Here is a 24,527-nt window from a genome sequence, read left to right as displayed (position 1 = left end):
TAACGTTCTTTTTCCTTCTGAGCAACGAGACGAAATCAGGTGAACTGGTTGTGTTGTCGTCTCGTTGTGTATTGTCGGACCGGACGGGCTGACGGTTGCGGCTTGTGCACACGGCGGACTGGACGGACGGGAGATGAGATGGAATAAACGTCGCACTAACGGGAACAAAGAACGGTGAGGTGGGAATTCGTATATACCAAACGCGATGATAATAATAATAAAAGAAGAGGAGGAGGAGGGGGGAGAACAAAGGAAAATTATCGTGAAAAAGAAGACGAGGAAGCCCGGTGGTGGAAGAAAAGATAAAGATACACAAGAGGAAGGGAGAACAGAGAGAACTTGGGTGCTGGGGATTCTTACGTCCGTCTTTCTTTTCACCCTCCCTCCCCCCGTTTGTTCTGCCCCCGTCTCAGCCTATCGACTGCCATGCTTGCCGCCGGGAAACCAGCGGAACAAGCTGGGAAAAGGGAGCGGCCGGAACAAAGACGATGCGGGTTGGGATGTGAATGTGAATGTGTGTGGGGTGGGGAGGGGTGTGCGTGTGGCGGCGAAGAAGAAAGGCGCTTCCAGTCATCCCATAACCGAGAGCTGTCATGACCGCAGGAGAAGCCCGCGTAGGGGAAGGGGGGGAGGGGGATGGTCAACCTTGTCGTGGTAATGGTGGTGGTGGTTTGGTTGGTTGGCCCATGTCAGGCTCTTGTGGTCCAGCTTAACCGCCAGTGTAAGCGCCGAGCGAGTCTCAGCCCCGCCGGTCCTTGCTGCCCAGGTATGACGCGATTCCAACATACAACAATAGAAATCAAAAATGGGGGAAAAAAATACAGCAAGAAAAAAAAACAAGCACATGATATTGAACCATTGTAGATGAACAAATAGCTACTCAGAATCTACACGCAGCTCAACTGGCCAGTGCAAACTGCCCGTTTGTCGTGGGGGCTGTCTGCCTGCCCGTCTAGTGTGTGCCCGTCCAGCTCCGGTTTGATTGGCTCCCGTCCGTCCAACCCGCCCCGGACCTGCAGCCTGTGAAACGTCCGCCACGATGCAGTGTGCTCTCCTCAAGTCGAGAACGCATGCTGGTGACATATCAGCTAACCGAGTTACATCATGGCCCGTCTAGGAATGACATTTTGTCTTTTGCAAGGCTCCCGGGGGATAGGAGAGGGGGGGTCCTGGATAGAACGAGGCCTTGACACTAAGAGCTGGGGTTCAAGAGTAATAATGTATAAATCGTCTACCAGAAAAAGAAAGAAACATAACCGTTTGATAAAACGGGGAGGGAGGGAAAAGAACGCGTTGTACGAGGAGGTTCGAGAAGGAAAAAAAGACGACCAAAATCAGGCTATGCTCAAACCATCCCAACGTGCTACATACATACGTACAGCACCACCCACCACTTTCCTCCACACACACACAGGTCCATACCATCCATCTCCCTTCCATCTGACTGTACTCAAGAAAGCAAAGACATCAACGCCAACGCCGAGATATGGGGGGATAAATCGCAAACAGAAGCCTTCCAGCCAGCTTGCTGGCCGTCCGTTACATGGCCATCTCCGCCTGCAGCTTGCGCAGCTCCTCTTCCTCGTCGTCCACCTTTTGGGCGGCCTGCGGTCTGTTCGAAACGGCTACAATCATCCGAGTTAGTCCATCGTCCTTTTTCTTTTCCTTCCTTGGCAGCATGACATGAACTGCCGCCCGCATGCAGGGTGACTCACGATCTTGGCTTGGCGGTGACGCCAGCACAGGCACCGTGCCCGTCTTGAGCATCGCCTCGTCCAGCTGCTCCTGCTGCAGCTGGTCCAGCTCGTCCTCCAGGTCCTGCTCGTCCACCGCGTTGTTGAGGCTCGATGACGTGAGAGCGTTGACGATCTCGTCGCTGAGTTCGTTTTGCTCCCGAATTTTGTCCCTATCCCCCGCCATGTTAGTATTCTTTTCTTCTTCCCCCTCTCCCGCAACTTGGTCGTTTTCAGCATCAACGTACATGGTCTCGTCCACCTTCTCAGGCGTCAGCTTGCCGTGGATGTTCTTCATCGCCGCGCTCGCGTTCTCCATCGCCTGCAGCGTGCTGCGGTTGATGTTGGCCGACTCGATCGCGTTGATCTGCTGCTCCAGCGTGCCGATCTGCGCCTCCGTCTGTTCCAGCGAGCGCTCGTGCGCCTTTTTCCGTCTCAGAGCCGCCTTGGCCGCTGCAGCGTCATGTCCCGTTAGCTTCTCGTCCTTTGTTTTATTTGCCTCTCGTAATCCTCCTTCCCCCCTGGTTCCGCCGACATACCGCTTGTGTTGTTGGCCGCCACGTGCTTGCGGGCCATCGCGTCTTGGTCCGCGATCTGATTCTCCAGGTGCGTCTGCCGCTTCTGTAGCATATCAAGCTGGGACCGCAGCCCCAGGATCGCATTCTTGGGCGAGTCTTTGCGGTTCTGCGCCGAACTGCCGCCGCCGAACCAGCCCCACATTGTCACGGGTTGATCGTTTGAGAGTTCTGAGTTGTGAATTGTAGAAGAATGCCGCGAGGTCTAGATGATATGGTCTTCGTCGCGTCGTTGGAGATGAATCTTTAGTCGTCGAGGTTTGCCGTCGTCTTCTCGGATCGCAAAAGGCTGGGTTGTTCGCCCACTCGCTGCACGGAGTACGATGGTGGGGTAAAGCGGCCGTCAGAGCAACAGTGCAGAGGCTGGACGACCACTGCTACAGATCGTGACTCCGTCCTTGTCAGCACGCACTGCTTTCGGGATGAGTAGACGTGGTTGCAAGAGACGGTGGTAACGTAGGTCGGTTGCGAGGAATAGAAACGTGGGAGGACGGCTGCCTGTCTCTGGCCGCGTGGGAGGTGGCTGCTGGGATTATGACGAAAGGCGCTGGCGTGCCAAAAGGCTCCATATCCGACATTTTGCCACGGATCATGTGACGCAATCCAGTGACAGTGGCAGCATGCCAACTTTGGCGTCAAATATAACAGGCAGAAAAAAATAATCCTCAGGCTATTGTAGCTTGCAGAGCCTTCGAGTTTTAATTCTTTGTAAAAGTTCGTAGCTTGCGCTTGTGATGATGGAATAAAGGGCAATCCTTCCCCTTCAGCACGCAGATCATACGCCCGTGAATTTCAGAGTTGAATGCCAGCTATAATATCCTAAAACTCCTAAGAAAGCAACCCAGATCCAACGCTTCTATCGCTTCATCTCCCGACAAAGAGTTGAACAAGAGGCCTGGCGGCCGCCAAAAAATGCCCAGACAGCGGCCAGACGCTATGGTACAAGAAAATAGACAGAGCCCGTTTCACAAACTTGTCTCTTTCCCATACACCAGCTCTTTCCGGATTAAATTCGAAATTCCCAGAAAAATCCAAATTGCCCCCGGGCCACATCAACATTAAGCGCAATCAAAAATCTGTCGTTCTGATGTGGTATGGTGCATACCCAAGGCTGGCGCTTCCTCTCCAAGAGCAGGCGCTATAGTCTAATGAAACAGTGCAAAGAAAGTAGCACAAAGAATAAAAAAGTCGCAATGGCGTATTTACTGAATGAATGCATCGTCCTTGTCCACATCGGACGCCGTCCGTCTTTCCCTCAAAGACGCGGCTGGTCGCTCTGTGGCATGGGCGAGTGCCGTGGAGGCATATTAATGCTGCGTTGCATGTCGTAATCGGGTTGGGGATGTGCCCTCTTATTTGTCCTTGGCAAACTTTTCGTCCGTGTCCTTATGCCAGACAACGTAGTTGGGAAGGCCAACGACGGAATAGCCAGCGCGCTTGGCCATCTTGGCGAAGCCTTCCGTCTCGGCTTGGTTCTCAAAGGCGTAAGCAGGGAAGTTAACGCCTGACCGGTGGACATCGGCCTTGACAAGAACGCTGACACCGCCGATGCCATCAAGCTCGATCTCTTCGTCCTTGTTTTGGTTGCGGTCACCCATCAGGCACATGTACTGTCGGCCAGTCTTGAACTGCTTGTATCCTGCATATTGTTAGACGACTGGAAAAATTCGATACGTGGTCAGATGCTTACCTTCGACGATGACGGTGTCCTTGTCCAACTTCTTGGCTAGGGCGAGAGCTTGGTTCGACTCGACCCAAGAGTTGTAGTCGACTAGAGAGGTTAGTCCTGACAAAGACCCGAGTATCAGATGACTTACATCGTCCTTCAATGTCGTGCCCATCCTTCTCGTACCGGTGGAACCAAATGTCTGCCAGTAGTCAGTATTATGCAGCTTCGCGTCGTGCGTGAAACATACTGGGAACGATGACGTCCTTGTCATGGGCGATCAAGTCTTCAATCAGGGTATCGGGGCTTTCTTCAATGTCAGAGTCACGCCAGTACACCCAAGAGTGCTCAGGCTTAAGGGCAGAGTAAAGCAAGTAGTTGCGAGCCCTAGCCATGGCCTTGCGGCGGGGGGCCTGAGCCGCAAACGCGTGGCGCTCCTCAATATCCTGGCTCAGCTTGTAGTTGAAGTCCTTTTCAACAACGGTGGCACTTCGGAAAGGGACCTTGTCGGGGCGGCTTTGGATACGGTCCAGTTCAGCTGCGAGAGCGGCGTGAGTGTCGTCTTCAGAGTCGGAGATGAGGAAGGCCAGATCAATCAGATGGTGTGGGTACGTCAGTCTGGCGAGCAGATCAAAATACTTGGGCAAGAATTTGGAGGCATCCTTGAGGGGAGTCAGGATGAGTACTCGCTCTTCGTTGGTGACGGCCTTGGTGGTGGAGGTGATCGGGTTCAGGTTGACGTGCTGAATAGTGGAGGAATTGACTTCGATCGGCGCGTGGGGGTTGTAGAGGACCGGTGTTTGCAGATGGGCGTTCCATCTGGCGTAGTCGTTCGCTGTCATGTCCATGGGTGACTTCGAAGGGCCCCAGCAGTAGAAGCTGTCAAATGTTAGTGACTATGCGGCAAGAGCTAGATGGCAAAGTGAATGACGGCGAACCTTTGCATCTCAGACGCCGAGTTTGATACCCCGCGCCATAGAAGGATGATGGCTGTGACGATGGCGGCGAGAACGATAACTCGTTTACGCGCAACAAGGTTCCAGATAGCGCGCGACGGGGGGAGTCTAGACTGCGCGGCCTTCCAGTTGAGGCCACCTTTGGGGAGAAGCATCTTGGGCGATTTTCTATTACCAGCTCGAAGAGAGGAACTGAGTAATGTCGGGTATGCGGGATGTAGCCGGCGCGTTGGTTATCGCCGGACTAACACTCGAAGGGGCGGTGATGATCGTCGTCTTCGATGTTGGCCTGGGAGAAGGGGTGGTAGTTTCGACTTGGGTAGAGCTGGTGGAAGCGAGCGGCGTGGGCGAGATAAGGAGGAAACGAGCGGACGCGATCACTAGAATCATGCGAGAATAAAGCTGGACCGGACGTCGGGATCAAAAAGGCCGGCTGTGACGACTCTGACAATTGGCGTTGATGAGGCAGAAAAAAAGCAGCGTTGGCCAACTATCAGGAGAGTCTGAGCATTGAGGTGGCAGAGGGTGGCTCGCCATCGACGGGAAAAAAAGGTTGAAGACAGCATGTACATGTCGTTACAAGATAAGTCACGCAATCCCGCACAGTTGAGCGCGTATGGTATGTATCCGTCAAGTACCCGACTAGCTCGTTCGCAAGCATCAGGTACGCTTGTCCAAATTTAGCTCAGTTCAGTTTCGCCCCTTTCAACATAACGTTAGCTGGCATACCAGCAATTAATTACCAGTACAAATCGATTCAGATAACACGGACGCCACACGTCCATAGTTTTCAGCAGTGCTATGTTGGCAAAAGTCTGAATTCGTCGTCGCGCCATCCCATCCTGTCCACAAGCACACCGAGACACGCCCGTGGTAGTATGCTTGCAGTCTGATATCACTGGCTGGTTACGGAGTAGTAACTCGCAACTGCACTATCTAATGGAGACGCGATTAACCTTTTAACCTTTTTGGTCGGGCTAGCTCGCTGACTAGGTAGTTGAGAACCCAAACATCAGACCGCGACAATTCCCGACGGCTTGTTTGAATGATCACTACCCAACGGATACCATGAACCGTCGCAGGAAGGACTTGACATGAACAACACAAAAAAAAAAACCACACACACAAGCGACGAACAAGAAACATAGACCTGCAAATCACCTTGCGTGCACATAATAAACCCACAACCACCAGAATTGCCGACGATAGGTCTGAATCCTAGTACAGGGTAGTCGTGCAGTGCGACGCTAGCCTCGCCGATGGACTGTGAGAGCTGCACTAGTCAGAGCTCCCCTGAGATGTATGTCGTGAATGCTTACAATTTGTCATCTGTCTCTTCACCCATTTCCAGTCATCAGAGGGCCTCAATAGTCACCAGCACCAGGTCTGACGACATCGACATCTCTATACACAAAAAGAAACAACATACGGACCTCCACAGTGGATGATTGCGGGACGCTCATTCACTCTCCGTACCCCGGCTTTCACGCTACGATATACGTCACCAGCTCGAGCCAGCATCGCAGCACAGACTGCCTACGGCTCCAGGCTACGGCTACGGACATCACAGTCGCGCACAAACAATATCGCTACAATGGCTGGGACAAGGCGATCATCACGGCTCAGCGCCGCTGCTGCGGCCATGCCTCCCCCGCCCTCGCCCGCACCCACCACCAACGGCCGCAAGCGCAAGGCCAATGACGAGGCAACCCCTAACGGCCAGGTAGCCCCGTCGACGCCCAAGAAGAAGAGGAGTCGCGCCCCCCCCCCGCCGCTGACACCGACCCCCAGCGCCGTCGGCATCATCGCCGAGCCGGCGATCCGCCGCCCGGGCCCGCAGACGCCCAAACCTGCCGCCGTCACCCGCCTCGCCGACCCGCGCGGCACCAACGCGATGCTGCTGTCGCCCGAGACGTCGCGGCTTATCGCGCCGCGCGACGGCGAAGACCCGCCGTCGCCGTCCAAGGGCCGCGACGGCAAGCCTGCGACGACGACGCAAACACTGCTGCAGGAGGCGTGCGAGCACCTCATCCGCGTGGACGAGCGCATGCGGCCGCTCATCGAGAAGCACACGTGTCGCGCGTTCTCGGCCGAGGGCCTGGCCGAGCAGGTCGACCCGTTCGAGAGCCTGGCGAGCGGCATCATCTCGCAGCAGGTGTCCGGGGCGGCCGCCAAGTCGATCAAGAACAAGTTTGTCGCCCTCTTCTCCGCCGACGACAGTAACGTCGGCACCGCGCCGGCGTCGTCGCGCTTCCCGCACCCCTCCCAGGTGGTCGCCGCCCCGCTCGAGCGGCTGCGCACGGCGGGCCTGTCGCAGCGCAAGGCCGAGTACATCAGCGGGCTGGCAGGCGAGTTCGCGTCGGGGAAGCTGAGCGCGCGCGCGCTGCGGGACGCGCCGTACGAGGAGGTGCTGGAGCGGCTGACGGCGGTGCGCGGGCTCGGGCGGTGGTCGGTCGAGATGTTTGCGTGCTTCGGGCTCAAGCGCATGGACGTCTTCTCGCTGGGCGACCTGGGCGTGCAGCGCGGCATGGCGGCGTTTGTCGGGCGCGACGTGGCGAAGCTGCGGGCCAAGGGCGGCGGCAAGTGGAAGTACATGTCGGAGCAGGACATGATTGCCTTGTCGGAGCCGTTTGCGCCGTATCGCAGCCTGTTCATGTGGTACATGTGGCGGGTCGAGGAGACGGACATTAGCACCATGGAGACGTAGGGGGAGTGTCGACACGGAGCGGTCTAGACGCTGTCAAGGCTTTTGCTGGCGTGGAAGATGGGATTCCCGGGGACATCGATCATGTTTGGCCGGGGTGTTCAACTGGAGCGTGATGGGTTATGCTTGGTCACGATGGGCTTGTGCTGGATGACAGTATGCTGTGTTATTGGAGTCGGGCGAGATTCAAGGGATGATTTATGTGGCTCTGTAAATTTTAGGTGCAATATCAAACGCCATTTAAAAGACGGGCTCGCCGAAATATTGCCGTCTAGATTATCTCGGTTAGATGTGAGGCTGCTGATGCTATCCTGGGTACGGCCAAGTAAATCCAGGCTCTGACCCCGACCGCGATTTCTACGCACGACTGGTAGCCCTGTGGTAACCTGCATAGATGATTCATCTCGTATCCTTTTTTCATTCAGGTATAATAGAACAATAATTAATAATAATTAAAGGCGACTGGATAAGTCGACCCGCAAGAATCGGACGGCTCTGGATGACGCTAACGCCCAGCGGTAGGGCAGCTTCGTCGAGTCCACATAACTTTACATGAATATTAGGCAATTTTACATGATCTCCACAGGTCAGCATGTTCGGCCCAATAGAGGGGAATGAGATTCATATCAGTCGGGCAGGGTTGTTGAGGCCGGTGGCTGCAGAGTACGGATAGCTTCCTCCGTAGTGCGCTCCTGTGTGCGGGTCGGTCGCGTCTGGATCTGTGGGGGAAACTCGCGGTTGTCGATTGACGGGCGGCATATTGCAAATAGTCGTTGCGTTTGATAGCATCCGCACTTGACAGTTCAGTCTGTCCGTCTCGTTTAGATGATCCTGCTAGCATGCGTCGCGCTGCCTGGCGCGGTCTTGTTGCCGGACACGACGGGTAGAGGTGTTTCTTTTTGCTCTTCTTTTTTGTCACAACCTGTCCAAGTTCACGCCGCCACCCACTGCAGGGAGGGCTCTAGCGATGATTATATAGTCCATTCGCTTTTTTTGCCCGGAATTTTTGTATTTGCCATCTGACTGTCTAACAGGGCCCTAAAAGCACCGTGGAATCTTCCCTCCGCCCACCACCAGCATCTTCCCGATCCTCATCACCGACACCTTACTGAGCCGCACCACCAGCATCCTGCTTCAGGTTCTTCAACATATCTTGAAACGTTTGTACAGCATCAATAAGCGTATCCAGCTGCTTCAGATCCTCTGGGGCCGGCGCTGCTTCAGCGCCTGCTTTGTCGGCTGCTTCATCGGCTCGAGCAGAAACGCTCACGCCATCAGAGAAAACGGGGGACGATGCAGAAGCAATGGCAACAACTACAGGTGCGCCTTATTAGCGTTCTTGACATCCATCGTTGCTTAAAGGGACGTTGGGGATGGGAAACTTACAGGCCAAGAGAGCAGCAACAGTAATACGGACCATCTTGATTGATGACAGGATATGGTGGTATGTTCGGCGGTTAAAAAAAGACAAAAGCTTGATGGTGGGAATGCAATAAGAAGTGTAGTGAAATTGATGGTAAAGTGCAAAAGGTAAGGGAGATGTACTCAACTTTATATGTTGACCAAGTCATCACCAGTTAAAATGACACGCCCTATAAGGACAAATCGCGAATAGGCTCCCCGCCTCTCAACGGTCACGACATTAAAACACGACTTACAGTAGAAACGCCTAATTATGACTTTTCGTACCATTGGTCCCGGTCATCGCGCCATTTACCATAAGCCTCTTAGCATTGATGATAATATCTTGCCTTAATCATGAACCTCTGTTGGGTGCGTAGATGGCTTCTTCATCAACTGACATGTCGCCTGCAAGTCTGCATGCGAGAGTCAGGAACAAGCTCAATTCAGGAAAGCGCACTCAAGCATGGCATGATATACACGAGCATGCAAACTTTCCCCTTGCCGCGGCGCATTTCTCGGAAAGGCACGGCTCAGGGCATGTACATAGCATACAGGTGCAAGTTGCATTGTGGTGACTCTAACTGGCAATTGTTACTGCCACAGCCCACGTGGCGATGTGCGCCGTTGACGCAATGGCAGCAAACATCGATGGTTGCATGAAGTCTGGAAAGTTTAAAGAGGAAAGACATGGAAATCCAGGGGCACGCCTGAATAGATGAATAGGCACACAGCCCTGGAGGCTTGAGTCGGGCGCGTGGCGATGAAGTGGGATGACCCTCCAATTAGGCGAAGACGGCTCTCGGAAGGTTCGGTTCATGAGTGCTATAACTAACTAGAGGTTTCAAAACCAGGTTAACCATTTTTAAGCTCATGTCGGGCCGTATTCGGGAGCATTGCTTGGTCATGGCATACGTGTTTCATCCTATCCCATGCTTCGCCAATCATCGGCTGGAAGCGCCGATGACAGGGGATGGGATGCCATATTAGCTTAACAAGGACAGAGCACCAGCATGCTTTTCTCCTTGAAATATTTGATATAGGCGGTAGCAATATGATCGGTTTATCAATTTCATCAATAAAAATTCCTCAGTAGTAATAAGTCCTACTGAATATGCAGAGAATACTCCGTAGTTCATGCATCATCACTACCCACTTGACCGTTGTTGGTCCATTCATTGTATGTCATTATGCACCGGCATACTGCACAAGCCAGCGAGAGAACCACGCGAGTAAACGACAATTATGCATGCAAGAGAGAAGAACTAGGGCTCAAAGCAGACGACTTTGAGGCTGTGGCGCGTTACACCCAATTTTCAGCTCCGCAGCATTGCCTTCTCAGTTGGACGGTTGATTCGGAATTCTGGTTGGCAAAGAGATGCACGTCTGCGTGTGCCGACTACTACTCCTAGGTTCGGAAAGCCTTCTTCATGTCAAAGAGGCCCGGGCACTGTACATTAGTTATAAATAAGAACTGCCCGGACGTTGATCAAGTGCCCGTTCAAGTGGCTAGCATCAGCTTCACACGGCTGACCTACCTTCATTTGCAATCATTCTATCATTATTGAGCACTTCATCAGCTGTCATTCTTTCCTAGCCACAAGCCCTAACAAAGATGCACTTGCCATCTTTGACTGCATGCGTCCTGCTTCTTAGCTCTGGTGCAACTGCACTCAGACATGGCGAGCAGGACAACGGGGTGGTCCAGGCACTGTGGGAGGCACCTCACGTCGCCGCCCATCATCAACGTCGGGACGGCTTCATCATCGCTGATGGTAAGCGCATCAGCCGCAGAACGCACGCAAAGCTTCACGCCCGTCAACCGCCGCCGCCACCTCCTCCGGCTCCGGGCCCGCCGCCGCCGCCTCCGCCTGGTGGGGGTGCTGGTAGCTCCTGGAAGGACAAGCCTAGTGCACCGAGCCACGTCGAGATCAAGGTGGGCGATCTCTGGCGCGGAGAGACCTTCCGGAAACCCGAAGACGTCCGGAAAGCGGGCGGCTTCGAGTCCCACGCCAAGCGAATCTTTGAGGGAACTCACCCGGACTACAAGACGGGGATGACGCAAGAGGCGTTCAAGATGGGCAGCAGCGTGTACCACCACTCCAAGAAGACGTGCTCCTGCTCTTCCTACGTCTCCATGAGCGCCAGCAAGGATGAGGCGACCAACTTTGCGAGCAAGCAGACCGCGGAGAAGACGTACGTCTACAAGATCCGCCCAGAGACCAACAAGGTCGTCGATGTCGCGGGCTCTCTCGGCGGCGACAGACATCTCACGTGGACCAAGGAAAAGGAGATTGCCGGTGTCTACGAGGTGCCGTGGAAGCAGGTCCTCGGTTGGCACGAAGGCACGCCGACCAAGGCCGAAGGAGGAGGCAGCGAAATCGTCTTCAGTGAATTCATCAACAAGGGCGACGTTTACCCCGACGACCCCCTCCCCGAAGAGGTTCCCTTGACTGGGGAGTTTGAGATTCGGTCTGAGCTCGCCGGCTTCCCCGAGGGCCATCTCGGAAGAAAAGAGTCGCCGTGGAAGAAGTTCAACGACGTGCCGGTCGAGGGGTGGCTGAACGAGTACATGCTGGAAAGAACCTTCAACAAGGACAAGGCCAAGTTCAAGGAGGCGCGCAAGGGGGAGGAATGGGCAAACTTGCCCTGCAGCAGCCCCAAGCGCAAGAGAGCAGGCGCCCCCGCGGGATGCGATCGTGTCAACAAGCAAGGCGTCGAGGGCGAGGAGATTGCGAAGCCAGGCAATGGCGAGGGCGAGGAGACTGCAAAGCCAGACAATGTCGAGGACGGATTGGGCCTCGACGGAGAAAAGGCGCCCGGCTCCGGTTCCGGTTCCGATGTGGCAGAACTTCCCGAGATCACCGAGAAGTGGGCAACCACGGCTGAAGAAATCTCCAAGCGCGAGTTCACTGACCTCGCCACCTCCCGCGGCCTGGCAAAGGTGGCCAAGGAGAAGTTCTCCCAGACGCTTACCGAGTTGCGCGGCAAGTGGTTGGGCTACACGGCACTCACGAAAACCTCCCCCAAGTTCAAGACTATTTACGGCATCGCGGGAAAGCTGGCGAAGCCCCTCGAGAAGATTGGCACTCCCCTCTGGGTTTTTGGAGTCGTCGACGCCTTTGCTCGCGACGCGTCCGCCTTGGAAAAAGCTGCTGCCATCACGGCTCTCATCCCCTTTGTCGGCTGCACGGTGGACGCGGCCGCCAAGGGGTCCAAGGGCAAGATCAGCCCCCTCGACACGACCCTGTGCTATCTCGCGGACGGACTCATGTTCACCCCGCTGTGGCCGGCCGCCCTCGTCATCCAGGCGGTCCGGGCCATCATCAACGCCTTCATCCCCCCGGACGTGCCCTCGCCCGAGAAGCTGCATGAGAAGCGCGACAAGGAGTGGCGCAACTTCCTCGACAACACCATCTACACGTACATCTACTCGGACGAGTTCGCGACCCCGGAGAAGACGTTCCGCGAAAAGATGAACAGCACCTTCGTGGCCGAGGCCGCTCTCGTCATCTCCGACATGGCGGACAGCATCGGCGTGACCAACGCAACCGGGCAGAGCGCCATGGAGGCCGAGAAGGACGCCGGCAGGAAGGCCACCATCCTCAACGGCACCCAGACCGCGATCGCGGAGCTGCGCGCGGGCGTCGATACCGAGATCCGGCGCCGGCAGCGCAAGGCCGTGCTGGAGCTGCCGGAAAAGCTCACCACCAGCTCCGGCGTCTCCCTCAAGCCGCTGGCCAAGACCTTCCAGGACGAGTACATTGCCAACCTCCAGTCCGCCGAGTTCAAGAAGAAGTACACGGACATTCTGAAGATCAACGCGGCCGACGTGGAGGACAAGGTCAACAAGGCCGTCACGTACATTCAGCCCAAGGCGGTCGCGCTGCCGACCCTGTTCGACGTCGCGTACGTCGTCGGGCAGTCCAAGGCGCTGGAGGACATTGACCCGAACGCCCTGTCCGCGCGGGAGTTCATCATGGACAACACCAAGAACCTCACGGAGAACAAGGTCAACATTTACGCGCTGCACCACACGCTGCAGATCGCGAAGCTGCTCCGGGGCGCGCTCGACGGCGGCGAGGGGGCGCTGGACACGCGCTGGCCAACGTCCGACACGGCGCCGACGCGGCCGCTGCAGCTGCTCATCGCCATGCGGTACGGGCGCATCTACGAGGAGAACAAGATGGCGTGGATCAGGAAGGAAAGGAAGGGCGTCCTGGGTCTTTTCGCGGGGGCCAACGACCCCGGCGAGATTCACTGGGCCAGCCACCCCAACATCCCGCCCGTCAAGGCCCCCAAGGCGGAGAACGAGAAGCTCTCGTACCTGGGCATCATCCTCGGGCTGAGCGAGGAGATCGTCCGGAACACGCCACGCGGAGTGCAGCCGTTCGGGTTCAAGGACCTGGCGCAGAACGCGGATCTGCTGCTGGCCCTGCTGAAGCTGGACGTGCACGCGACCGCCAACAAGCAATCGGGGGCTGCTGGCAAGGCTGAGGACGAGAAGCCCAAGATGATGCGGCTGTGAACTGAATAGTTATTGCGTGGGTTGTTTGAAGGAGAGGATGCGATTCTTGATTTTTTTTTTTTTCATTCGCGCGAAGTAGACTGCGATACGAATAGAATAAGCTCATTTAACTCACCGACCCTGCTGCCCCTGCCAGACCTTTACGAGATCAAACTTATTAGTTTCAATATTGGCTGCATGTGCGACACACCCACGGCACTCAGGAGTACCTGGGAGTTGAAAGATGTGATAAAGCGTCGTCAGGACTGACATAAAAAAGAAAAGAAAAAAAAAAACTTTGGCATCTTTCGACTGCGCAGGCGAATACACACTGGCCTGTTAGTAAGGCACCGCCCCAACCACTCGGCCAAAGTGTCAGGTTGTTGAGAGCAAATACGTGCGCCAAATGAAACCCATCTCTTGCATCTGACATCTGATGGAGGAAGCATTTTTTCCTGTTATTTTTCTGATGTCATGACCACTGACCCTGGACTGGTACGCAGTCCACCTCAAACTCATAACCCACAACTACCAATAAGTGAGGGGCAGAGCAGGGAAGGAACCTGGAATGCCATGTCTTTATTTCTTATTACAAAATACGGATTGCTGGGATCATCTTTGATGACCAAACGCAGATTTGCCCAACTGCTACAGGCAAAAAGGGGCCACTGGTATCCGTAATAAAGCGGCCGATAACAAGCGCCCGACTAGCATGTGGTATGCATGCTCGTTTTAATGTTGACCTCTCAGCGCTCGTTATGCAGCTACTGACTGTATCATGTCGGTGAACAGTGCCGTATAGGGTACGTAGAGGAGGAAATCAGGTTGTGTCAGACTGGTGTGGTGGTGTGTGCCGAGCATTCTCAGTGGTACCGCAGCGTGGCGGCTCTCTGCCTGTAAGATCTGGCCATGCTGCGAAGCCCAAGCCCTATCATGTGCCGGCATGATCTTTTACGAGGTGATCTATTTACCTGGGGGTAAGACGGAGAAAAAGGGCTGACCAGCCAAGACTGCAAACGGAAACAGCTCGTAAAAAGGCTTGGCCGAGAGGAACGGACGGAATGGCGCGGATCTAGGATGCCGGTGGCGTGGCGGTTAGTTGGCACTATTCTCTGGTTCGGAGATGGAGGCAGAAGGAGGCTCGGCTAAGTCCACATTCTGGGTCAATCATTGGTGTTGCGAGACCAGTTGATGAGAGAAGAAAAAGAAAACCAGCTGTAACATCACGGGCGCGACATTGGAAGTTTCTTTGCATAGGTTGGTGGTGTACGACGGGATGCCCATTGTTAGACACCTGCAGGCCTTTTGTTGTTAGTCGTTTCACCACTAGTCGCGTATCAGTTCATCACCCAATGTTCATCTGCCAGCAAGCCAGCTCTTGAATTCCCATCTCTAGCGAGAGAGGCGATCGGCGGAGTTGGGCAGGAGGCCCCATCGCTGATCATGGTAAGACGGCCATGTGTGTTGTGATACTGTTGTGGCAGGTTAATTGTGCGCTGCCACCTCGGTTTCCCGTTCTTGTTGTCGGCTCCTAAGACCAGGTTTCTCTTTGTACAGACAAGTGTTCCGCCAGTGTACTCAGTATGTGTGTTTGTGCTATCGCCAGTGGCAAAAGGCCAAGAGCTTTGGCGTCGTTTTGGTGGCTGTGTCCTAACCTACAGATAAATGGCGAGGAAAAGAAGTCGGCGCCACCGGCTTGGTGTTTGCCGACTTGGTGTTTGAAACACAGCTTCGATATCCCGAAAGTGCCGTGCGCTGGATCGAGGTACTTGGTGGTGGCCGAATGGCTTGGAGACGAGAACTGGTCAATTTCCATGCACTTGGTAGCTTGGTAGTGTTTGTTGCTAGCGAGAGAGGAGGTGGGACGCGCAAGCATCGCGGGTGATGGGGTGGAGCATAGAGTTTTTGTTGTTGATGCTGCTGTATTGAGGGTGCTGCATTGAGGAAGAGGATGGTAACAAAAACGAAGGGAAAAAAATTGAAAAAGGAAAAATCGTGGCTCGTGAACAGTGAGAGACAAGCGACAGCCAGGACAGTAATGCGCTGGTTGAGATGAGGTCTGCTGCGCAAAGGGAGGAACAAAAGGTCCGGGCAGGCTCGTCAGCTAGAGGTGGCCTTGGTTAAAACATCATTAACATCATTAAAACATCATCAACATCATTCCTCCATTGATGATGGTTTTGAGGACGGGAAAAGTGATGATGGGTGGTGTGACGAGGGAGTCAGGCAGTGGAACAGCAGAAAAAACAGGGCTGATGAAGATTAACAGGGCAATGGAGGCAATTGGACCTTTTCTAGGTATGCGAGAAGGTGAGGCCCATGAATTCGTGGTGCGATTCAATCTTATGGTGGCTTGTGGAGATGTGGCGGTGCTGCAACCGAAATGGGATGGACCGGGATGACCGGGGAATCATGGCCCCCTGGAGGACTCGGGCCGGCAGGGGTTCGTTACAAGGGCCATGCAATGATGCAGTGGCTTAAATAAAGGCCATCAAAGAGTGTACTTAAACAACAAAATGCTCGATGTGAATGAGGGTAGTTCAGACTGCATGCATCATTACCTTTGGCACATGATTGAAATTGGTTTTGCACTGGCGATAATTCCTCAGCTATTGCACTCGTACCTGGACCTGCCTTGAAAAGCCTGCTGGCCTGAAGCTGGACCCGCAGCTTTCAGCAGCATTGGCACTCGAGCGCGGCAGCTGTGGGGCGATGATGGAGCTACTCAGGACGTGCCTGTTGCCCTGGCCCGGCGTGGTGGCGATTCTGCAACAGGTCACGTACTGTACGGCACAGGTCCAGGTCCAGGTACAGGTACAGGTACAGGTACAGGTACAGGCAGGCAGGCACGGGCACATGTGCCAGAGCTGGCAATCTGTCGCACAACAACAGTCAATCGGCAACACAATGGGAGAAACTTCATCTCGGCTCTGTAATCCTTTTTCTCCTCAATCATCTCCAGCCTTGATCTTTAAACCAAAGTTACCAAGGCAGCGGCATCTTCTGCTCGAACAGCCCGCAGCGTGTTCCTCTTTACCTTGGGTACATATGTCCATCGACCAGGCCCATGCATCAGTGCCCACTGCCCTCGACCGCTAGCGCCCAGCAAGTTCCCAATCTCCTTTCCCCTCGCCCACTAGATGCCAGTGACCATCCACCAGGAGCACCACAAGGCCAGCCACCGCCCACCCTTCCAAACTCCCTCCACCTTCTCGCCCTCTCCCCTTCCTTGCCTAAAAACCTCCTCCTCCTTTCCCTCTGAATATTCTTCCCGTTTGACCCAATTCATTTCCAGCCGCTCGTTTTCTGGCCCCCGAAAAGGATCGATTTCTCTCCTCGTCCTTTTTTCGCCCTTTTTATTCTTTCTTCTCTTCGTCCTCTCGTTATCAAACGCCACACGGTTAGCAACGCCTCCAACGCCAACGCCCCTATTCCGCGACCTCCCTCAGCTAACGACTCTGTCAGGAACCGATCGCTTCGACGACCGCCCGACCGACCATTGCTCCCTTTTTCCCATCGACAACTTGGCCAATTTTTTGCTCTTGTGGTGCGTTCCTCCCCGGCAACCGTTGCCGTGTTGACTTGAAGTGGCACACCTTGTTTCCGTACAGCGCCTGCATTCCAGTAGCTTGCCCTGCCTGCCTGCCTCCTTCCTACCTTCTCACACCCATTCGCTCACCTGTGCGCGACACCCGGCACCTTGTTCCCAACGCCTCTGTTTACGGTGCTCCGCTCGTGTCTCTCCTCGATCATCAGGCTTGATCAAAACATCATCTGTTTGGCCATTCGCACGAGCTTCATCGTCAGGCGGCTTCTTGTTAGCTGCAGCTCCAGCTTGCCTTATCAAACTACCTCCCGGGAAGGAGCTTCGTTTGCTCAACTCCGGCACGCGTCTTCGCCTTAATACCGTCCATTTTTAAACCAAAGCATTTCAACAACGAGCGACCCAACATTGTTTTTTTCTGGCATTCAATTCTACTTGCCGCAGCCATCTCGACACTCATTGTACACTTCACTCCACAACACATCACCTGTGCCCACTTCAAGCAACGCAGCCGTGGCCAATGCAGTTTCTCTGCCGAGACTGACTCTCCCTATCTAGATCAAAATGCCTTCTCTTCAGAAGTTTATGGTCCTCGCGACCGCCAGCGTCGGCGCTTGTAAGCATTATCCCCCATCATCCTTCACTCGTCCCGTTGCTGACAGTCGCTCAGTCGCCGCCAGCAGCAGTGACTGCACCACGGACATCACCATCGACTCTGTTAACCCCACGTTCGACTGTGACACCATCGATGCCAAGGTCACTGTCTCCCCATCTCTGCAGGGCACCCTCCAGATCGACGGTCCCAAGGTCTTCAAGCAGGATTTTATTGTCAGCAATGCCACCGGGCTCCTCGGCATCTCCTCCTCCTCTCTCACGTCCATTGGCGGACAGTTTCTCGTTGAGGATTGCACCCTGCTCAACTCCATTACCCTGTCGAAGCTCAACAAGCTTAATCAGCTCACCTTCCGTCGTCTTGGTCAGCTCAACTCCGTTGATTTCGCCTCATCTGGTGTCTCCCAGGCCAGCTCCGTCGACATTGCCGATACCTTCCTGAGCGACATAAGTGGTCTTAACCTCGCCACTGTCGAGAGTCTCACCATCAACAACAACAGGAGACTGACCAAGTTCGACTCCAACCTTGTCAACATCACGAAGACGCTTATCATCACCAACAACGGTAACGACATGCAGGTCAACCTCACCCAACTCCAGACTGCGTACGAGATTCAGGTTTCCAACATCAAGGGTCTCGGCACCCCCGCTCTTAAAGAGATCCAGAACGGCATCAAGTTTGACACCAACCCCAACCTTGTCTCCTATGAGGCTGGCAACCTTACTAGCGTCGGCACCTCCAAGAGCGGTGGTTCCGTCTCCTTCATCAACAACGCCAAGCTCATGAACATTTCCTTCCCCGTCCTCAAGACCGTCTCTGGTGACCTTACCATTGTCAACAACACCAAGCTGGACGAGATTACTGGTTTCCCCATGCTCCAGAGCGTCGAGAACATGCTCCTCGGCGGAAACTTCGAGAAGTATGTTTCCCCGCAATGTGTTTAAACGTTGTTCACTCACTAACACTACACAGTGCTGAGCTCCCCAAGCTCGACGATGTCAAGGGCACCATCAACGTCAAGTCTACCTCCAACCTGACTGATGTGTGCAAGTTCTTCAACGGTCTCAAGGGCAAGGTCGTCCAGGGCAAGGTCAACTGTGCCGGTGGCCTCGACAACAAGACGGCTAACGACCAGAACGGCCTCAACAAGACCGGCAGCAACGGCAACAGCGGCGCTGGCTCCCCTAGCTTCAGCACCGCCGCCATCTTCCTTGGCCTCATTGCTGGCGCTGCTCAGCTTTTGTAAATGAGTTGCTGTGTTTTTTGGACGATAGGAATCTATGGTGGGAAATGGCGTCATTCTCTGCACCCCAAAATATGTCACCTGCTTTTTTCTTTTGAGCCTGCACTTGTGGTTGATTTCCGCTGGCTGGCCACTGCCCACTGTCTGCTGGAGCCCTGCGCTTTGTGTATTACTCTGAGTCTTTGCCGCAGACACGCTAGAACTTATTAATTACCCTGTATTTGAATGTTGGCACACGAGCTGAATTGATTTTTTACGTTTGCATCCTCTTGGGCCTGGTCGTTTTCAGGTTGAATCTGAAGTCTTAACGTGGGCAAGCTGTCTGCTGCTGCGGCTATTTGCCTAGTTGCTACAGGTGTTTTGCCCTCCGGACAACTTCTCTTGGCCTTGATAATAACTAATAGGATTGGCTTGACGATGTTGGGTTGCGTCTTGATGATATAGGGATTTGGTCCGGAAAGGTGACACATTTGTTTTTTAGCCTGTAGAGAACACGTTATATTTACATATCTATTTGTTGTAGACGCCTCTGTCAAAAGCATCGCTATCATAATACTTGGGCGTGATTGTGTTCCCGTTAAAAACCCGTCCCTGCAGTTCGCTGACGGCCTATCCATCACGTTAGTTTCGTCGACATCTACACCGACAGGGAATCGGCAACTTGCCTTGAGAGCGGATATCTGGTCTGTAAACTTGATGAATACTCGCTGCGTCGCCGTGTCGATGAACACTCTCTCGACGCGGCCATACTATTGATTTCACTGTTAGCACTGGAACATCCCATCATATGCAGCTATCCCATGTGCACAGCTTGACGGAAGGAGAAGAGGAGTCAAACGTACCTTTTCGCCGCACTCCTCGCCAATCTCCTGCCCCAACCCGTCCTCGACCTCGGCGGCCAGGTCCGGCATGTTGTCGAGCATGTTGAGCAGCACGACCACGTCACTGAGCCCCTGCTCCGAGCTGCCGCCGCCGTCGTTGCGCCGCGTACCGCCGATGATCTTGGCCTTGTTGGCGGGCTCGGCCCAGCCGCCGCCGTCGGCGTCGGCTTTGCGCCGGCGCTTCTCGACTTGCACGCGGAGGGGGTTGACGATGCCGGAGGCGTCGGCGCCGAGGCCGCTGCCGGAGGTCCAGCCGTACTTGGACATGAGGCGATGGGCGAAGCCGGCCTGGCCGGGGCGGCTGGATCGCTGCTCTGAGGAGGAGGATGGTGGTGGTGGAGGAGGTGCCGTGGTGGTGTTGTATAGGACGGGGGCGGCGGGTATGGTGCTGGCGGAGGAAGGAGGGGGAGGAGGGGCTGCTTGGGAGGACATGCCGAGACGTCGGGCGTATGCGTCGTCGCCGGAGGCATCGTCGGGAGGAGGCGGTGGTGGTGGCGCGGCGGCCGATGTTGGAGGAGGTGAGGATGGAGGTGGAGGGACGGTCGTGTAGGATGGCGGAGGGGCGAATTGACCTGGACAGCCACATTTTAGCACGGAGTAGACACTGCGAAGCGCTCTTACTTGTTTCGGGGGGTATGACTCACTATTAGGACGCATGGCTGCTCTCTCGTCCTCCTCGTCCGACGACGGCTCGCTGTCCAGCGCCTTGCCCTTGCGACGGTGCCGGTGCAGCAGCGCCTTCCATTCGCGCACCTCGTCGACCTTTTCGTCGCTGCGCAGGTACTCGTCCACGTTGGTCGGCCGCGCCGGGTCGTACACGTCGTCCCAGTCGGTCCGCGACGGTTCCTGCTCCCGCTGCTGCTGGCGCTTCTTGCGGGCCTTGCGACCGCCGCGCTGGCGCTTCTCGCCGGTGCCGTAGAGCCACTCGTCCTCCTCGGTGGCGGCCCAGTCCGCGAGCGTGCTCTTCGCGACCGGCACCGCGGCGGCGGAGTTGTCTGCTGCGACGGGGCCTTCGGCGGACGGAGGAGGAGGAGGGGGTTGTTGTTGTTGTTGTTGTTGTTGTTGTGTTGGTGCGGCGGGAGACGGCTTGGGGATGGCGGAGGATGAGGAGGTCTTGGGCTTGGGCTTGGCGGGTTGGGGACGGCGCGTGGGTTGGAAGCGCAGCGCAGGGTCAATGGGCTTCTTGACGGGGGCGGAAGCGGTGCTTGCTTGGTTATAGAGGACGGGGGCGGAGGAGACGGTCGATGAAGGGGCCGGGTTGTTGGGGTCGTGGAGGTTCTCGTAGAGGGAGAGGCCGCGAGGCGGTGGAGGCGGCGCAGCCATCTCGTAGGTGTTGTGCGGTCGAGTCTATGGGAAAAGAAGATGTGGCAAAAACAAAGGCTCGATCATCAATGCTGGGCTGCCGCGCCGGGATGAAGCTGCGGAAAGGTATCGTATCGGAAAAACAACGGCCAGGCACGCGGTGTCGGCGGCTGTAGTTTGCACCAAGAAAGAAGCTCTGCTATTCTCTGCTGAGAGCTCTGGCGTGCGGCGTGCCCCTCCAGTGCAAGCACCCCGCCAACTTTTTAGATCCAGCCCACTTTCTCTCACCTTCTCCCATCACTCAGGCGGCAACAACCCAAGCTCTCCATCTGTGGTCTGTTTGTATCCTTTTGTTCTTCTTGTTTATCGGAGAGTATTCCAATACAAGGGATCCGATCATACTTATACATCATTCACTTATCCCCGACGAGACCCAACCGCAGCCTTTTACTCCTTCGGCCGACGTTTGACAAACGCACAACACCAGGATGGCTGATCTCGCGAGCCGCATCACCAAGCCCGACAACAAGCCGGCCGACGCTGCGCCCGCGTCCGGTGCTGACGCCACGGCTCCTACATCGACGGCCGATGCTCAAGTCGATGGCGCGCCCGAAGCTCTGGGCGGCTCCGGCCTGCAGGAGCCCGAGTGGGATGTCGAGGTCTCTCTGAGCGATCTCCAGAACAACGAGGCGACGCCTTTCCACTCAGCTACCACCTGGGAGGACCTTGGCCTGTAAGTTTTGAGCGGAGAAGAAAAAATCTGTGGTGGCCTGCGCGCCGATTACCTACAAACGCATATCTTGGGCTGGGCTACTGACAAAGCCTCGGCAGCTCCCCAGACATCCTCAAGGGTCTGCTGGCCCTCAACTTTCTGAAGCCGTCCAAGGTGCAGGGCAAGTCGCTGCCACTCATGCTGTCTGACCCGCCTCGGAACATGCTCGCGCAGTCGCAGTCGGGCACGGGCAAGACGGGCGCGTTTGTCACCGCGATATTGTCGCGCGTCGACTTTAAGCAGCCTCAAGTCCCGCAGGCGCTCGCGCTCGCGCCGAGTCGCGAGCTCGCTCGTCAGATTGAGGGCGTCATCACGGCCATCGGTCGCTTCATCCCGGATCTCAAGGTAGCGGCCGCTATCCCCGGCGCGCTGCCCCGCGGTGAGCCCGTCCGCGCAGCCGTTATTGTCGGCACGCCTGGCACCGTCATGGACATTATCCGCCGCAAGCAGCTGGATGCCTCGACGCTCAAGGTGCTTGTGCTTGACGAGGCCGACAACATGCTGGACCAGCAGGGTCTCGGCGACCAGTGCATGCGCGTCAAAGGGTATGTTGAAACTGGCCGGCTGTTTCATTACTGTGACTAATGAAATGGGAATAGCATGCTCCCCAAAACAATTCAGACACTTTTATTCTCCGCGACGTTTCCAGACAAGGTTAACAACTACGCGGGAAAGTTTGCGCCGAACGCGCACACGCTCAAGCTCCAGCGCAGTGAGCTCACGGTCAAGGGCATCTCCCAAATGTTTATCGACTGCCCCGACGATAATACCAAGTACGACGTGCTATGCAAGCTGTACGGCTTGATGACGATTGGACAGTCTGTCATTTTTGTCAAGGTAGGGAAAACATTCATGGATACGGCAAGTGTGAAATGCTGACAACAGGTAGACAAGAGAAAGTGCCAACGAGATTCAGCGCCGCATGGTTGCGGACGGCCACAAGGTGTCTGCACTGCACGCCGCGTTTGATGGCGGCGAGCGAGATGACCTGCTGACCAAGTTCCGCACGGGCGAGAACAAGGTCCTGATCACGACCAACGTGCTGGCACGCGGCATCGACGTCTCGTCGGTGTCGATGGTGATCAACTACGACATCCCGATGAAGGGGCGCAACGACGAGGAGCCCGACTACGAGACATATCTCCACCGTATTGGCCGTACCGGACGATTCGGGCGTGTCGGTGTCAGTATCAGCTTCGTCTACGACAAGAAGAGCTTCGACGCGCTCAGCAAGATTGCGGACCAGTTCGGAATCGACCTGGTGCACCTAGACACGGATGACTGGGACGAGGCCGAGACGCGCGTCAAAGAGGTGATCAAGAAGAATCGCGCGCAGGCCAATTACGCGCCGAGTGCGACGGACAAGCCAGGCCAGCCGGCACCTTCGGCACCGGCGGCAGCCTAGAAGATGCCGCCGACCGCGGACTGGTTCATGTCGTCTAAAACGACACCGAAGTGGTAGTTGAAGTGATGGAGCCCCGCCCTTCTCCCGCTTCCGATGAGTTTGTACAGGTTTGAGGTTGTGAGCGGAGTTTGAAGAGAGCTAGGAGGCAGTGAATTGGGGGTTACGAAGTATGGTTACAAGGACAAAAAAAGAGAGACATCAGCTAGAGTGCGTACATAATTGCGCCTATAGGATGGCGTGTGACGAGATACCAAATGAACTAGCTTGAAGGGTAGTGTGCTTTTGTGTTCATACATGAAGTGTGTGGATGGGGACGGTGCGAGTGAATGAGGGGAGTGACGTTGTGAGATGGATGGTCCATGAAAATATGGGGTAGTGCTAAGGTGACATGCAGTGTGGGCGATGTATCAGTTTCCAGTATGAGCAGAAGGCTTGATTAGGAAACAGAGCAGCGAATGCAGATGACTGATTCTGTAGAGGGAAAGTACACGCTGGATATGGACTTGCGTGGTTGGAGGGCGATGGTGGCATGGCCATGAGTTGTGTGATTCGGTAGCAAATCTGATGGGAGCACTATCGCTGGGAGTCGGAAGCTTTGCGTGGGGTCAGGGCGAAGACGGCCCGGGATCCTTGTTCGGGAGGGTAATAAACTGGTGTCCTCGGCTGTTTTCTTGGTGGCCTCAGGTAGCATTGCAGGTACGTACATACATACCTCGTTTGCCAGCTGGCAAATGGATGGCGCCAATTTTACTGAAAAAAAAAATATTAAAAGAGCATGAGAGAAACAGACGACAAACGCCCAATGTTGAGCCCAACAAGGAAGACAAAAACATTGCTCCGTTGGCAATGCACATCCTCATACCGTATTTTTAATGCTATTACTTCCCGTATCCGTTCGGCATCAACATCAGCTTTTTCCCCTGGCTTTTCGTCCCTTTTCCCCTCGGTCTCTGGTACCAGTAAAGTGGTCGCATGATGTTAAAAGCCCACCATCCTTACTAGGCCTATTGCCGCACCGACCAGAGGAAAAAGGGCACCCATGTCATCGAGTGTATCCAGGTATCCTCACTAGAAACACCGCCATTTGCTGACTGGGTAGGAAATGAGCTGGACCCTTGCTCAGCAATAGTTAGTTGTCTCGATATCGCAAGGTTTGTTTCTACAGCGACGAGCGGAACACCCTTGGCTGATGTCAAACCGGAGATGAAATATTGCACGGTGAGGA

At 55.2% G+C, this 24,527-nt stretch overlaps 8 protein-coding genes across 8 annotated transcripts; 4 read left to right on the top strand and 4 right to left on the bottom strand.

Annotated features, from left to right (window-relative positions):
* Positions 1-1,539: 1,539 nt before the first annotated feature.
* On the bottom strand, positions 1,540-2,453 carry ISF_06785 (vacuolar sorting protein 32; the record flags this gene model as incomplete). The annotated part of the gene is made up of 4 exons (XM_018850389.1): positions 1,540-1,625; positions 1,716-1,906; positions 1,982-2,186; positions 2,273-2,453. The coding sequence occupies 4 exons, from the start codon at positions 2,451-2,453 to the stop codon at positions 1,540-1,542; spliced, it is 663 nt and encodes a 220-aa protein (XP_018702429.1).
* A 1,207-nt stretch (positions 2,454-3,660) lies between these two features.
* On the bottom strand, positions 3,661-5,085 carry ISF_06784 (mannan polymerase II complex ANP1 subunit; the record flags this gene model as incomplete). Its single annotated transcript, XM_018850388.1, has 5 exons — positions 3,661-3,947; positions 3,999-4,079; positions 4,126-4,176; positions 4,225-4,853; positions 4,913-5,085. 5 exons carry the CDS (start codon positions 5,083-5,085, stop codon positions 3,661-3,663), a joined length of 1,221 nt encoding a protein of 406 aa, XP_018702428.1.
* Positions 5,086-6,524: 1,439 nt separating this feature from the next.
* On the top strand, positions 6,525-7,637 carry ISF_06783 (DNA glycosylase; the record flags this gene model as incomplete). The annotated part of the gene is made up of 1 exon (XM_018850387.1): positions 6,525-7,637. One exon carries the CDS (start codon positions 6,525-6,527, stop codon positions 7,635-7,637), a length of 1,113 nt encoding a protein of 370 aa, XP_018702427.1.
* A 1,102-nt stretch (positions 7,638-8,739) lies between these two features.
* Positions 8,740-9,054, bottom strand: ISF_06782 (hypothetical protein; the record flags this gene model as incomplete). The annotated part of the gene is made up of 2 exons (XM_018850386.1): positions 8,740-8,948; positions 9,021-9,054. The coding sequence occupies 2 exons, from the start codon at positions 9,052-9,054 to the stop codon at positions 8,740-8,742; spliced, it is 243 nt and encodes an 80-aa protein (XP_018702426.1).
* A 1,596-nt stretch (positions 9,055-10,650) lies between these two features.
* ISF_06781 (Heat-labile enterotoxin, A chain) lies at positions 10,651-13,563 on the top strand (the record flags this gene model as incomplete). The annotated part of the gene is made up of 1 exon (XM_018850385.1): positions 10,651-13,563. The coding sequence occupies one exon, from the start codon at positions 10,651-10,653 to the stop codon at positions 13,561-13,563; it is 2,913 nt and encodes a 970-aa protein (XP_018702425.1).
* A 4,087-nt stretch (positions 13,564-17,650) lies between these two features.
* On the top strand, positions 17,651-18,945 carry ISF_06780 (GPI-anchored cell wall organization protein Ecm33; the record flags this gene model as incomplete). The annotated part of the gene is made up of 3 exons (XM_018850384.1): positions 17,651-17,702; positions 17,757-18,618; positions 18,672-18,945. The coding sequence occupies 3 exons, from the start codon at positions 17,651-17,653 to the stop codon at positions 18,943-18,945; spliced, it is 1,188 nt and encodes a 395-aa protein (XP_018702424.1).
* Positions 18,946-19,452: 507 nt separating this feature from the next.
* ISF_06779 (D111/G-patch) lies at positions 19,453-21,146 on the bottom strand (the record flags this gene model as incomplete). Its single annotated transcript, XM_018850383.1, has 3 exons — positions 19,453-19,551; positions 19,785-20,395; positions 20,468-21,146. The coding sequence occupies 3 exons, from the start codon at positions 21,144-21,146 to the stop codon at positions 19,453-19,455; spliced, it is 1,389 nt and encodes a 462-aa protein (XP_018702423.1).
* Positions 21,147-21,613: 467 nt separating this feature from the next.
* Positions 21,614-23,302, top strand: ISF_06778 (DNA/RNA helicase, DEAD/DEAH box type; the record flags this gene model as incomplete). Its single annotated transcript, XM_018850382.1, has 4 exons — positions 21,614-21,858; positions 21,957-22,442; positions 22,497-22,734; positions 22,787-23,302. The coding sequence occupies 4 exons, from the start codon at positions 21,614-21,616 to the stop codon at positions 23,300-23,302; spliced, it is 1,485 nt and encodes a 494-aa protein (XP_018702422.1).
* Positions 23,303-24,527: the final 1,225 nt, after the last annotated feature.

This window comes from Cordyceps fumosorosea, assembly GCF_001636725.1.
Source record: "Cordyceps fumosorosea ARSEF 2679 chromosome Unknown scaffold_18, whole genome shotgun sequence".
NCBI lineage: Eukaryota > Fungi > Ascomycota > Sordariomycetes > Hypocreales > Cordycipitaceae > Cordyceps > Cordyceps fumosorosea.
This window is presented reverse-complemented; position numbering and strand designations above follow the sequence as displayed.